This window comes from Strix uralensis, chromosome 2, assembly GCF_047716275.1.
Source record: "Strix uralensis isolate ZFMK-TIS-50842 chromosome 2, bStrUra1, whole genome shotgun sequence".
Lineage (NCBI taxonomy): Eukaryota > Metazoa > Chordata > Aves > Strigiformes > Strigidae > Strix > Strix uralensis.
The window spans coordinates 77216440-77230113 of NC_133973.1; the positions used below are offsets into that span (position 1 = coordinate 77216440).

General features: G+C 39.3%; 1 protein-coding gene across 1 annotated transcript in view; it reads left to right on the plus strand.

The window, feature by feature from the left end:
* The window catches only part of NALCN (sodium leak channel, non-selective), a 251122-nt gene that overhangs the window by 119395 nt on the left and 118053 nt on the right, over window positions 1–13674 (plus strand). The window contains exons 12-13 of the mRNA XM_074859339.1: window positions 4678–4809; window positions 10576–10743. Coding sequence (XP_074715440.1) covers window positions 4678–4809; window positions 10576–10743 — 300 coding nt within the window. The remainder of the gene's footprint in view (window positions 1–4677; window positions 4810–10575; window positions 10744–13674) is intronic.

Sequence of the window (13674 nt, forward strand, 5' to 3'; positions counted from 1 at the left end):
ATCTCCTAATTTGCTGCCTCAGCCAGCTGTTCATGCCTTTACATAGCCTGTGCCTAGCTTGTATCCTGTCTGAACCTCCTTCCCTATTATCTTGGTGTTGAATTGTGTCATGCCAACATAATACTCTCTATTAGCTAAATCGTCCCCTTTCAGTTCAGTTGGGAAGGCGACCTTTAGTAATTGACAAGAAGCTTTATTGAATTTTACTGAATAATACTACAATTAGGATATTATTTGTGTTACTGTAATTTATTTTCCAATATCAAATATACCACTGGAAAATATTTTTATGAGTGTCCAAAGGTACAGACTGTATGAGAAAGTATGCATGTATGTACCTATATACCAAGGTGGTTTATGCATTTTTATTCTTCCTGTATTACCATTTTGCTTCCCTGTTGCTATTTTTTGTGAAGGGAGAGAAAAGTGCATTTTACAGCCTCACTTACTAGTTTCTTTTAGCAGGTCCTTTCACAATTGAGGCAGAATACTTTGTTACTATGAAGGAAATTTTGACAGTATTAAAAATACAGTGTAAAATATGCAGAGAGATTAACTATCTGTTTTGAACTTTTGTGAAATAGAAATGTAACACATACAATGCTACCTGTTTTGAATCACACCACTGATAAAAATGCATGATCGATGCCAATAGCTCTGTCTTTAATTATTGTATTCTTATAGCTTGCCTTGTGGATTAAAAATAAAATCAAGACCTCATTTAGTCACTCTATTTTCTTGACTTCACTGTGCTTTAGGCATTGTTATTAACCCAGTCTTGTTCTGTAAATTTCTGACTCTCAGGCTTTATCTCATAAGCCTCCCTTTGCAGACTGGATTACACAACCATTTTATGCCACTAGGGTCAAAAGGAAGCTAGCTTGCATGAGGAGGGTAGAGCTGTCTTCTGTCTGCAATTTTGTCAATGATTTGCACAAGAAGTCCAGATGTTAAGAGGCAAGAGGCAGTCCTATTAGCTGAATGCTTGTAAATATGTCCTTAGTCTCCACTCAGCTTCAGTTAAGCAAACTACCTTAAAACACCAGTGGAATTCAACAGATGAATTCTTCTGTAGTCAGATACAAGTGCTAGTCCTTGTAGTCTCCCATACATACCGTATTATGCTCTAATTTGATCACAAAAAAACCCAGTAATATGGAGAGTAGCTTGGTCAAGACCCTGAGCTCCAGGCATGGTTAAACATAAAATGTAAACGTGGACAGTTCTTTATCAACATAACAACTTCAGCTCACCAAGGACTGAGACGGTATTTTACAGCTGCATATATGAATTTCTAACACATTAATGTATCTTTATGAATGTAAAAAGTGTGTGTTGCTCCATTTTTTCATTCTTCTATAACATTTTCGCATTCACAGGCCCCAGTTCTCCTGGGGTAGTTGAACAACTGATATCTCCTAGAAGAGCAACACAGCAGGAAACAATCCAGATTTCTGGATTGCTGTGATGTAACTTCCTAACACACATGAGCTGATGAGGGCAGGTGTTCTGGCCGGAACTCATACTTACAAGCAAGGAGGAACTGGTCAGGTGAGATTCAGGAGCAGTCTTGGTTGCAATGACCATGAGGTTGTGGAGTTCAGGGTCCTGCAAGGAGGGAACAAAGCCAAAAGACAGGACCACAACCCTGGTATTCAGGAGAGTAGATTTTCCATGTTCAGGTGTCTTCTTGGGAGAACCCCATGAGATGCAGTCCTAGAGGTAAGAGAGTCAATAAGAACTGGTTGCTTTTCAAGGATCTCCTCCTTCAATCTCAAAAATGGTCCCCTTCCAAGTGCAAGGAAATCAAGCAGATGAGGCCTGCATGGATGAACAAGTAGCGCTGGACAAAACTCAAAAATAAAAAGGAAGCGTACAAGAGGTGGAATCAGGTCCAGGTGCCCCAGGAGCAATACAAAGATTCTGTCTGAGAGTGGAGAGATAGGGTTAGGAGAGCCAAAGCCCACGTGGAGCTTAATCTGCCAAGGGACATGGACAGCAACAAGGAGGGCTTCTACAGATATAAGAGCAGCAAAAGGAAGACTAGGAAGAATGTAGGCCTGCTGCTGAATGGGTTAGGGGACCTGGTGATATGGAAATTGTTGAAGTACTCAATGCCTTTTCACCCTTGTCTTGATGAGTAAGACTGACCTTCAGGAATCCCAAGCCCCTGAGACTTGTGAGAAAGTTTGGAGCCACTTACTCTTGGTGGAAGAGGATTGCATTAAGAAACATTTAAACAAACTGGACATACAGATGTCTATGGAATCTGATGGGAGGAACCTAGGATTGCTAAGGGTGCTGGCCAATGTTATTGCAAGGCCACTCTTAATTCATCAACACCCTCTTTAATTATCTGGATGATGGCACAGAGCACACCTTCAATAAATTTGCAAATGATAGAAAACTGGGAGGAATGGCTGATACACTGGATGGTTATGCTGCTGCTCAGAGGGACCTTGGTAGGCTGTGGAGCTGACCGTACAGGAACCTCATGATGTTCATCAAAGGGAAAAGCAAAGTCTTACACTGAAGAAGGAATAACTGCATGCACCAGTACAGGCTTGACACCAACCAGCTACAGTTTAGCAGAAAAAGCCTTGGGGGTCCTGGTGGACAACAAGTTGAACATGAGCCATCCATGTGCTCTTGGGGTACAGAAGACCTATGACACTCTGGGCAGAATTAAGAAGAGCACTGCCAGCAGACTGGGGGAGGGGATCCCCCTCTACTCAGGTCTGGTGAGGCCATCAGGAGTGTTGTGTCCAGTTTTGGGCTTCTCAGTACAGGAAAGATGTGGACGTACTGGACTTAGTCTAGCAGAGGGTCACAAAGATGATAAAGGGGCTGGAGCATCTTTAATATGAGGAAAGACTGAGAGACATGCAGCTGTTTAGCCTGGAGAAAATAAAGCTCAGGAGGAGATCTATCAGTATGGAAAAATACCTGATGTGTGGAAGTAAAGAACATGGAGCCAGGCTCTTCTCAATAGTGTCCAGTGGTAGGATAAGAGGCAACAGGCACAAACTGAAACACCAAGAAATTCCATTTAAACATGAGAAAAAACTTTTTCACTGTAAAAACACAGGGTGAGGTTGCCCGGGCAGGTTGTAGAGTTTCCATCCTTGGAGATACTCAAAACCTGACTGGACGTTGTCCTGAGCAACCTTCTCTAGGTGATGCTGCTTTGAGCAGAGGGGTTGGACTAGATCATCTCAAGATGCCTCTTCTAATCTCAGAGATTCTGTGATCATATTTTTCCTCTGTCTCCCACTGGGACATTGTCTAATTTTGAACATCTGAACACAAGAAAACGCTCTTTCACTGTGAAGGTGATCAAACAGTGGAACAGGTTGCACAATCAGGTTGTGGAGTCTTTATCTGACAAGATATTCAAACACTGACTGGACACAGTGCTGGAATACCTTCTCCAGCTGACTGCTTGAGCAGGCAGGGGCAGACTAGATAATCTCAAGAGGTCCCTTCCAACCTAAATAATTATGTGATCCTGTGAATTTAGAACAGTACAGGCACACAAAGTGTTTAGGAAGAAGTTGAGAAGAGGAGTTCTTCTATATTTTGAGTTTTATTTTTCCTGACATTTTGTCAGGCGCTTTTACATATAAACTCAGGAGCAAATAAAAATGGTCATTTCCAATGTGAGCACAACTTCAATTTACACACAAACACAAAGAAACATAATGGTGCATAATTTATTTATGTTGTGTTTGCAAATAAGCATTAAAGACATAAATTGTATTACTTGTGAAAGACTGTAAAAAATATCGATATTAGTAACCATTCATTCAAAGATGGTTTAATGTAAAATAACTACATTCTGCCTGGTTGACTCTAGCTTCTACTGGAACAGCCGTGGCTGACCCAGTGAAGGTAGTGGTTAAGTTTTCAGGGTAAATCATAAATCCATGCTCTTTGTTGTGGGGACCTAGAAGTTAGTTCTTTGAACTTCTGGCACACCTCTTATCACTACTGTTTTGGAAACTCATGGATGTAAACTCCTGGACAGTGCTGCGTACCTCCATTTCTCTTTTCTCCTGTGGGATTGCAACAGCGGTGACACAAAGCATTAAGTGCACAGATACATGAATTATCTGTGAAGTACTTCACAGTTCATTGACCCAGATGTGCATATCTACTATATGTAGATAAGTTTTATAGTTTTAGGCAATAGTTTGACATCAGATTAATCCCATATTACTTATCTTTCTTGAGCAAAAGCAATGCACAAGATAGAATTGATGTTACTTGTTCCTGAACAATAAGTCATTAACATCTGCATGAGTAAATCATAATGAAGGAGTAGATAGGCAACTCAGGGCCTATCTACTCAGTTCTATCTACTCAAGGGCAACTGAGTAGATAGAAGTACAGTTTATGCATTAAAAACATTCTAAAGCAATGGATATCATATTAAATGATAAACATTCAGTAAGAAGTTAATTGGCAAATAAAAAACTGAAAGTAAAAAACCAACCAGCTTGCATATATAAACCAGTTGAAGCAATATATTAGAATATATTTTAAAGACTAAAAATTAAAATAATGTAAAGAAGCTTTATAAAAACATATTATTACAGCTGATTATATTTTGACTGCAATAAAACTTCATAATGTATGTGGTTTGACTCATTTTGATGATAAAATTTTCTTTTGCAGAAAATGATGAGGTCATCTGTGTTTCATATGTTCATACTAAGCATGGTGGCTGTAGATGTGATTGTTGCTGCTAGTAACTACTACAAAGGAGAAAATTTCAAGAGACAATATGATGAATTTTACCTTGCTGAGGTGAGTATGCTAAAATGACTATCTGGATATTTTTTAAGATAAGCTAAAGTAGAAAATGTGAATGTCAAGCACATTTTAGTATGTAATTTTTTTATTCCCTTAAGCATTCTGAGATTTCTTTGATAACTTGTTCAAGTTCCTCTGTCTGAAAATGGCTGACAGTCCTATCTTACAACCTTTTGAAAGGTAATTTCCTCAAACAAAATGTCAGTGGTAATGAGCTAAGGCTTAAGTATAACATCTGCAGGCAGTGCATGGTTGCTGAGTTGCTATCTTTCTCTAGTAGGAGTGTAACATCCCAAATTTAACTTTAAAAAATGAAAAAACCCTGTGTTTAAAGAATATAGTACTTCTTCCTAAATCATCTTTATTCGACATATACTTTGGTGCAAGAAGGTCCTTGAGCATAACCAAAATACTGTTGCAAATAGTCTGGCTTCAGCAACCTCAAGAGCATACTGCAGAAAAAACATTTATCCAGTCATGAATTTGGTGAAGGAGGAGGCTGTGCTCCTGAACCAGTGAAGTGGAGGCAAAATGTTTTCTTACAAGTGACATTCAGGAAGGGAGTCTGCTTGAGTCGTTAGCTGGTCAAGGATTTTACTGTAGAGCATGCACTAGAGATCCTAGAACCTTTCCTGCATGTCTTTTTAGTACTATTTAATTCAGTTTAAAAAAAAAAAAAAGAATAAAAAAAGAATTGAAGTCTGATACTAATGTACAGTCATAGCTTCAAATAAGATACTTGTTTTTCCTGAATCAAGAGTGAAATCAGTATTGTGGCATTCTTTATTAAAAATAGTTACTTCCATGGGCACTGTGAATTGTCACTTTATCTGATTATAAAGCCACCAGTGCTGAAATTTACCGAGGTCAGTTCTCTGAAAGTGTAGATTACGATTGCCTGGACTAGGCACGTGTCTAGCTTTATGGTTGCTGCAGTTTCCCTGGCTTTGATAATTACACAGTCCTTCTTTGGAAGAGGAGGCTCCGTCACATGTAACAGTGACTTGGGAAGACAAGCGGCATCACTCCGAACATCCCTCCTTCCTTCTTCTTCTCCCAACTTTATATGCTGAGCATGACATTATATGGTATGGGATGTCCTTTAGGTCAGTTGGGGTCAGCTGTCCCTGCTGTGTCCTCTCCTAACTTCTTGTGCACCAAGTACACAAGAGGGAGTGGAGTGAGAGGCAGAAAAGACCTTGAGTCTGTGTAAGAACTGCTCAGCAACAGCTAAAACATTCCAGTGTTAATCAACCCTGTTTTCATTACAAATCCAAAACGGCACCATACAAACAACAATGAAGAAAATTAACTCTATCCCAGCCAAAACCAGTACAATGTCCTAGGCTGGAAACAAATAATTAAGTCAGCATTAAAGCCTGAGACCATGAACTTTTCACTGTAGGCATTTTGCGTTATGCCCAGGATACAGCAAGTGGAGCCTGGATTCTTAACAAAATAACATTATTTATATTCAAAATAGGAAACGCTGCATATGCTATTTCTATTTTGGCACTGAATATATAGTATAATTATGCTTTTATTAATCAGTGCTAGAAACACTCTTTTCAACATCTATTTCAAGTGTAGGGTTTGGGTTTTTTTTTTTCCAACAGAAATACTTGCCAGGGTTTAATAATTCAAGATGTCATGTAGACTAGTGTATTATAATTCTGTCCTATGAGCAGTGTCCAGTTTTCTTTAAAGATATATTTTTCTGTTTCTGCATAGGTTAGATTATTGGGTTTGGTTTACATTTGTTTGCATTCTACATGCTTACATTTCTAAGTATATCAGGTAAATTAGTCTGGACTAGAGAAAGGTATTTTGTTTATTTGTAAGGCCTACTCTTTTGATGTCCATTTGTTTTTCTTGGGGTTTTTTCACCTGTGAAGCTTTTACTAGACACACTATAAAAATTAAACAGGAACAAACCCCTAGTATCTTATAGAAGGAGGTATAAAATACAGTATCAGAAGAGCAGAAGAGTAAAAAAAATTCTGGGAGAGAGAAGAAATTGATAACTTGGTGTCATTTCCTACTCAGTTATTGTGAAACTTGTTCTTTGCAGCACAGGGCATACAAAGAAATTGTTTTTAAGAGCTTTGAAGAGACTGAATATTCAAACAACGTGGATTATTCCACAGTGGCTGGTTTGTTTCCTTGGTGAGAGAGACTGGTTGGAGCAGGATGCACTGCTGCTGCTCTGCATTTTCCTTTAGACTAAACTGCAGAAAGCTTTCCCTTCAGAGGGAGCTGACTTGAGCAGGCAACAGCAATGGGGATTCCCTTTGCTAAAGGAAATGGCCAGACAGGTTAAGCAAACATATCTGGCTTTCTGATACATTTTCCAGAAGTCATCTTGGAAGCTGCTGGCTCTAGGCGCAGACGTGTCTAATAAAATAGCTCACTTCATCCATTCTATGGACCAAACATTGTAGTGGCCTCGAACTGTAGAAATAGATCCACTTAAATTCAGTAGATAAATCTAAGTTATTGAGATAACCAGTACCAAAAAACCCCACCTGTTTTCTTTGTTGGAAAGAGAAGGACAAACTCAAGAGAAAAGGAGGCAAGGGTTAGACAAGAAGATAAAAGATAGAAATGAATTCTAAACCCAGATCCCAACGGTTGCATAATTTTGTATACCCAGTAGTAAATAAGAGGTTCTTACAAGCATTTCAACTTGTATACAAGAGCCCTGCAGATTAAGCAAAACCAGAATTTTAACAGGATGACTCAAAACACCAATGCAGTATCTGAGAACCTGGAAAGAGCAGAACAGCAAACTCATTTTGGTAATTTTTATTGAGGATGTTGACTTTACCTGCTCAATACCTAGACAGAATAGTGATAGATGTTTGTTTTTATATGCAACTGACACATTGTCATCCATTAAAAGAGGTTACAGACTAGAATTCTTTCTGGAGATGTGTGGAGATTCCTACAAGTGCTGCTTCAAAGGGTCTGAAAACCAGAGTTCAAAACCAGGTGCTCCTGTACACTTCCTCCGAGGTTCCTTTTGCATTGTGTCCCCTTGCACTGCTGCCTTTGTGTAGCCTTTGCCCTGTCCTGGCTGAAGGAAAGATTGAGTGCTGTGTCAAATCTGGTAACAAGGGAAGTGCTGGAGGTCTGTGCCCTTAATCCCACTGATCCTGCTCAGAAGGATTTATGTCTTTCCCAACAGCTTGATAACCTTTCAAGTAAGCCATGGTTACAAAGAAAACTAGCTGGGTCTGTCACTATTGGATGTTAGATGATACTGAGCTCTACCTCTGCAAAAAAAATGTTAAGGGGCTACTGGCAAAAGTTAATGTTTCTAAAGGCAGCGTTAATACCATAAAACTTACAGGTGACTGAATGGGAGGTAGCCCTCAGAGAAACAGCCTATTCCTGATAGCTCCTCTTTGGCCTCCCCAAAGGAAAATTGGCAACCTGGTGGAGGGTGGCTGCTCATGTGTTACACCTGTTTTTTCTCTGTGGGTCTGCCCTGGCTTCTTATGTGAATTTGCCTTTCCTCTGTCTCTACAGCAACAAAAGGAGTGATTTCAGTTTTTAAAAAGTCTATAAAATTGTATTACATTTCACACCTAAGAAAAAGTTCTAGTCAGATATTCTGAATCTTCTCCTGTAATTAATTACAAGGAAGGAAAAAAATACAAGCTCTGTCAGCAGGAAGACAGGTGTATAAATGTAATCAGATGTTATGCAAACCATTTGATACATTTTTAAGTGCTAGTGGTTTGAATTCGTTTGACAAGCATGTAAAATGCAAATGATCCCACCCACACATTTTTAGAATAAATTAAAATACACTTAACATCGTATTTGTTAGTCTTGTCCTAATAGGAAGCCTATGTACTCTCTGCGTGTGTGTATTTAAATGGCATTGTTATTCCACCTGCTCTGAAGCTGAATTGCAGCTGCTTTCTACCCACTGTTACATTTTTCCTAATTTGCCCCCCTTATTCTTTCAGGACTCAATTAGATGTTTTTTCTTTAAAAGTGAGCTTTCATTTTAAAATTTTTGATAAAACATTTTCCTTGTGTTTCAGATAGAGATTTTCATGTAAAGGGGTGGTTTCTTCAAACTTGGCTCATTGTTCTCCTTGAGCTCCTTGAGCCACCAGAAGAAGGGCTGAAAAACTGGCCAGAAATGTTCAAGAGTATGAGCATGAAAGCATCCCTACACTGTGTGTGACTGAAATCACACAAATATTTCTTAGTAGTATTTATTTCCTAATGTGAAGAAAATTTTGGAGTGCTGTGAAGCATTTTGCCTTGATTTAATCATTCAGAAGACATCTGAAGCCTGATAACTATTTTGCATGCCTCAAGGAAGCCATATAATATAGCTGGTAGCACTGCTCTTAAACAGCTGTGCGGTCTAGGGTAGTAAATACAGGACATAAACTTCGGTGTTTAAGTTCCATCTCCACTCCTGCTTGTCACAGTCCTGGACTCATAAAATATGTAAAATTTTATTTAGCTATCTCACAAAACTCCTCTTTCATGTTGATAAATATATTTTTGACGGATGGGAGAGTTTAAATTTTAAATAATGTAAGTGCTTAAGGCAGCATCCCAGATATTGTCGCTGTCAGGCTCAAGATTAAAATCTTAGTCTCTAACTTTGTTATCCCCTGCCAAATCCAGTAAACATTATGGCCCACAGTCAATTAATCTCTCCATCCTAAAGGACTAATAACGCTTTTGCTCAGGAGGTTTGAGCTGTATTTTATTAATTTTGCACAACACTTTGAAAGTATTAGTTATGTGCAGATGCCATCTAATGTTATTTCAGTGTCTCTTTTAAGTGTAAAGGGTCAGAGAAGAAAATTACTGAGTCAAGGAAAAACATCTTTTCCGTTAGGTTTCCTGACTGTTCGGAAGTGAGGGAGAGAGTATCTCAGTGTATATACAGTGGTCAAATAAGAAGGCAGGTGAGGAAGAAGTGTGTCTAGTCAGAAGGATTTTTAGTAGTGAGAGAAATAAGAGAAAATAAATCCTGAAGATGTAAACCTATGCAAAATGGTCTCCCTTTTTTCAAGCTGTATGTCATGCATTTTAGTGTGTATTTCAAGAAAGGCCTCTGGAAGAATCCCACAGTCATCCAATGCCTACAAGTAGATTTCTTCCCCTGTAACTTACTCTCTTTGCTCAACTTCTTTAACACCATCTCTTTTTAAAATTGTGAAAATTTACCAATTCTGGACTGAATTTGAATTTCCTTTTCTTTTAATTTGTTCTAATGCTTAAGTCCCATCACCCCTTTTCTACCTGTTTTGGTTGTCATATTACTATGGATGTTTTAGAAAACTGAAGTAGCAATTTTCAAACAAGAGACCTTTAAACTTTGGTTTGTTGCTTAGATCTCTTAAAATTCTTCAGACAGCTCATATGTGTTGCTTCACATTTTGAAAAAAATCTCATCATTTTTTTCTTTTTTATCTGTGTACACAAAGTGAAAGGTCAGCTGGATGGTTTTGTTATTTCATGCTTTCCAAATTGTGGAGTCTCCATGTCTGTGTTGAGACTTCAAAAAATTTCATAAAGTGTGCATTTAAAGGAAAAATATGAGCCAATATGAGGAAATCTATTATTGATTGTTTATTCTGTTTAGAGTATGAGTGTTTTTGTTAAATATTATGGAGATCTTTATTTTTGCTATACTAAACCTTGATGGACATCATGACATAGAAACTTGTAATTTAACTCAGTGTTTTGAATGCATCTTTCTTGTTTTATATATTCATCTAGGTTGCTTTTACAGTTCTGTTTGATTTAGAAGCTCTCCTGAAGATCTGGTGCTTGGGTTTCACAGGATACATCAGCTCATCTCTTCACAAGTTTGAGTTGCTGCTTGTAATTGGAACCACTCTTCATATTTACCCAGACCTCTATCACTCTCAGTTTACATATTTTCAGGTATGATCAGCTACTTTTACATTTTACCCTATATACCAGTTAAAAACATTACCCATCAACATTTCGCTCTGATTTACGTCCATTCTCAGACTACTGATGTTCTCACAATATTGACTCATTTTGAGAATATCTTTTAAAATAACAAATATGTCTGTTCTTAACTATGTTTATTGGGTGGATTTACAGAAATAGTATTCTTCCTAACTTTGCTTACAAGTCCTTTCTGTTTTCAGTAACTCCTGTTTCGGTCTGAGCTACACTGTTCAATAGGTTCTGGATTAGTTTATTCACTGTCCTTCATCGAGCCTTAACCTTGCATACAGATGTTTACAGCATCACCTTACTGTAGTGTCCACCGCTGGTTTCCTGGCCTCTGTCCCTAAGGCCTTGGTACACTTGCTTTTTCTTCTCCAAATCTTCATCTTTGTGGCAGTCACATGCCTAAGAAAGAGTCTCCATGCCAGTTATTGTGGGTCTTCTGAGGTCATTTCTCCAGAATCATCTTAGAGTTGTTTTTTATAGCTCTCCAATCATTCCTTATCTAGAGGGAAATTGTGTTTATTGATGCTCTTCCTACATTTTCCCTTTGGGAAAGAGCACGAAGGAGAGACAAAGAAAGATTGATTAATTCAGACTTCTGATTCTTCCTCTGTCAGCCAGCCCAACCAATTCCCCATTCATCCTCCTTGAAGTGCTTAGAGTTGCTCCAGTTGTGGGAGAAAGCGTTGAGATTCATTATAATGTGTTATAATTGGATGAGGGAAAGGCTGTGGATGTAGTTTACCTTGACTTTAGTAAGGCCTTTGACACCATTTCCCACAGCATTCTCCTGGAGAAACTGTCTGCTCGAGGCTTGGATGGGCACACGCTTTGCTGGGTAAAAAACTGGCTGGATGGCCGGGCCCAAAGAGTTGTGGTGAACAGAATTAAATCCAGTTGGCGGCCGGTCACGAGTGGTGTCCCCCAGGGCTCGGTTTTGGGGCCACTCCTGTTTAACATCTTTATTGATGATCTAGACGAGGGGATCGAGTGCACCCTCAGTAAGTTTGCAGATGACACCAAGTTGGGTGGGAGTGTTGATCTGCTCGAGGGTAGGGAGACTCTGCAGAGGGATCTGGACAGGCTGGAGTGATGGGCTAAGGCCAACTGTATGAGCTTCAATAAGGCCAAGTGCCGGGTGCTGCACTTGGGCCACAAGAACCCCCAGCAGCGCTACAGGCTTGGGGAGGAGTGGCTGGAGAGCTGCCAGTCAGAGAGGGACCTGGGGGTGTTGATTGACAGCCGGCTGAACATGAGCCAGCCATGTGCCCAGGTGGCCAAGAAGGCCAATGGCATCCTGGCTTGTATCAGAAATAGCGTGGCCAGCAGGGACAGGGAAGTGATCTTTCCCCTGTACTCATCACTGGTGATTACTGTGTTCAGTTTTGGGCCCCTCACTACAAAAAGGACATTGAATTACTCGAGCGTGTCCAGAGAAGGGCAACGAAGCTGGTGAAGGGTCTGGAGCACATGTCGTACGAGGAGCAGCTGAGGGAACTGGGGTTGTTTAGTCTGGAGAAGAGGAGGCTGAGGGAAGACCTCATCGCCCTCTACAACTACCTGAAAGGAGGTTGCAGAGAGCTGGGGATGAGTCTCTTTAACCAAGTAATAAGTGATAGGACAAGAGGTAATGGCCTCAAGTTGCACCAGGGAAGGTTTAGACTAGATATTAGGAAGCATTTCTTTACAGAACGTGTTGTTAGGCGTTGGAATGGGAGATGGTGGAGTCCCCATCCCTGGAGGTGTTTAAGAGTCGGGTCGACTTAGTGCTGAGGGATATGGTGTAGTTGGGAACTGTTAATGTTGTGTTGATGGTTGGACTGGATGATCTTCAAGGTCCTTTCCAACCTAGATGATTCTGTGATTCTGTGATATTCTACAGTGCTAAAGAAAGGGATTTTAAAAAAAGATATATCAAAGTATTCATATTTGTCCATTCAACAATGGATTAGCATGGAGAATACTTAATAATCAATATAGTCAAATAATAAATCATCAGAGTCCTGTCAATAAATGTGATTACCTACAGTGACACATATTGTAATCAAGTGATTACAATATGGGGGAAGTAGAGTCCCCAAGTGTGGACTGAAATATGATGGCCTATTCAGATTTCTGCAAATGCCATCCTGTATTTCTTCTAAATGGTTCTACGAACCTGCTCAAGAAAGCTTTCAGGATGACAAATTCTACTTTGCTTTCACCTGGATCATTTGAAGGCTTTTACACAGTTATAGCTTTGATTTTGTTGTCCAAATATGTAAAATGTTGTTATGCAATGTGGCATGATATTTCTAACCTGCAAGAAAGGATGATCTATCAGGAGTATGCCATTGCACACTCTTGTGGCAAAAGCACACAGGAAACCCAGCTGGGAGTTCTCAGTTAAAACAGTTAGCAACTTAGTTAATAGCGTCCATATTTATTAGGGCAGAGTCCACTTACATCTGATGATTTCTTTCTAGGAATTTTAAGTATAAATTATGAACGTGTTGAACTAAATGGGTAACATCATCACTAACTCATGGGGTTGAAAGTATAATTAAAATGTAGCCAGATGTTGATAATAAAATGATAAGGCTCTTTTCAATGGATTCAATTAGTTTTATGGAGCGGGGGTGGTAGTGGTTTGGTTTTTTTTTTAAAGTGCTAGCTTTTATGACAGAAAATGTCAGGATGTGATTTTTTTTTTTTCCAAAATATATGAGACATACATTTTACAAGCAGAAACACCTGCTATGCTGAAAGATTTGGGTTGTATTTTGCAACCCAAATCCCCTAAGAGGCAAGCGACATTAAGGTTGGAAAATACTTTACCTTTGATGTCAGTGTGTAAGGGAGGTACACACTGTATTCCCTCGCAATTAAGCTTCTGGGCAAGGTAGATAACAC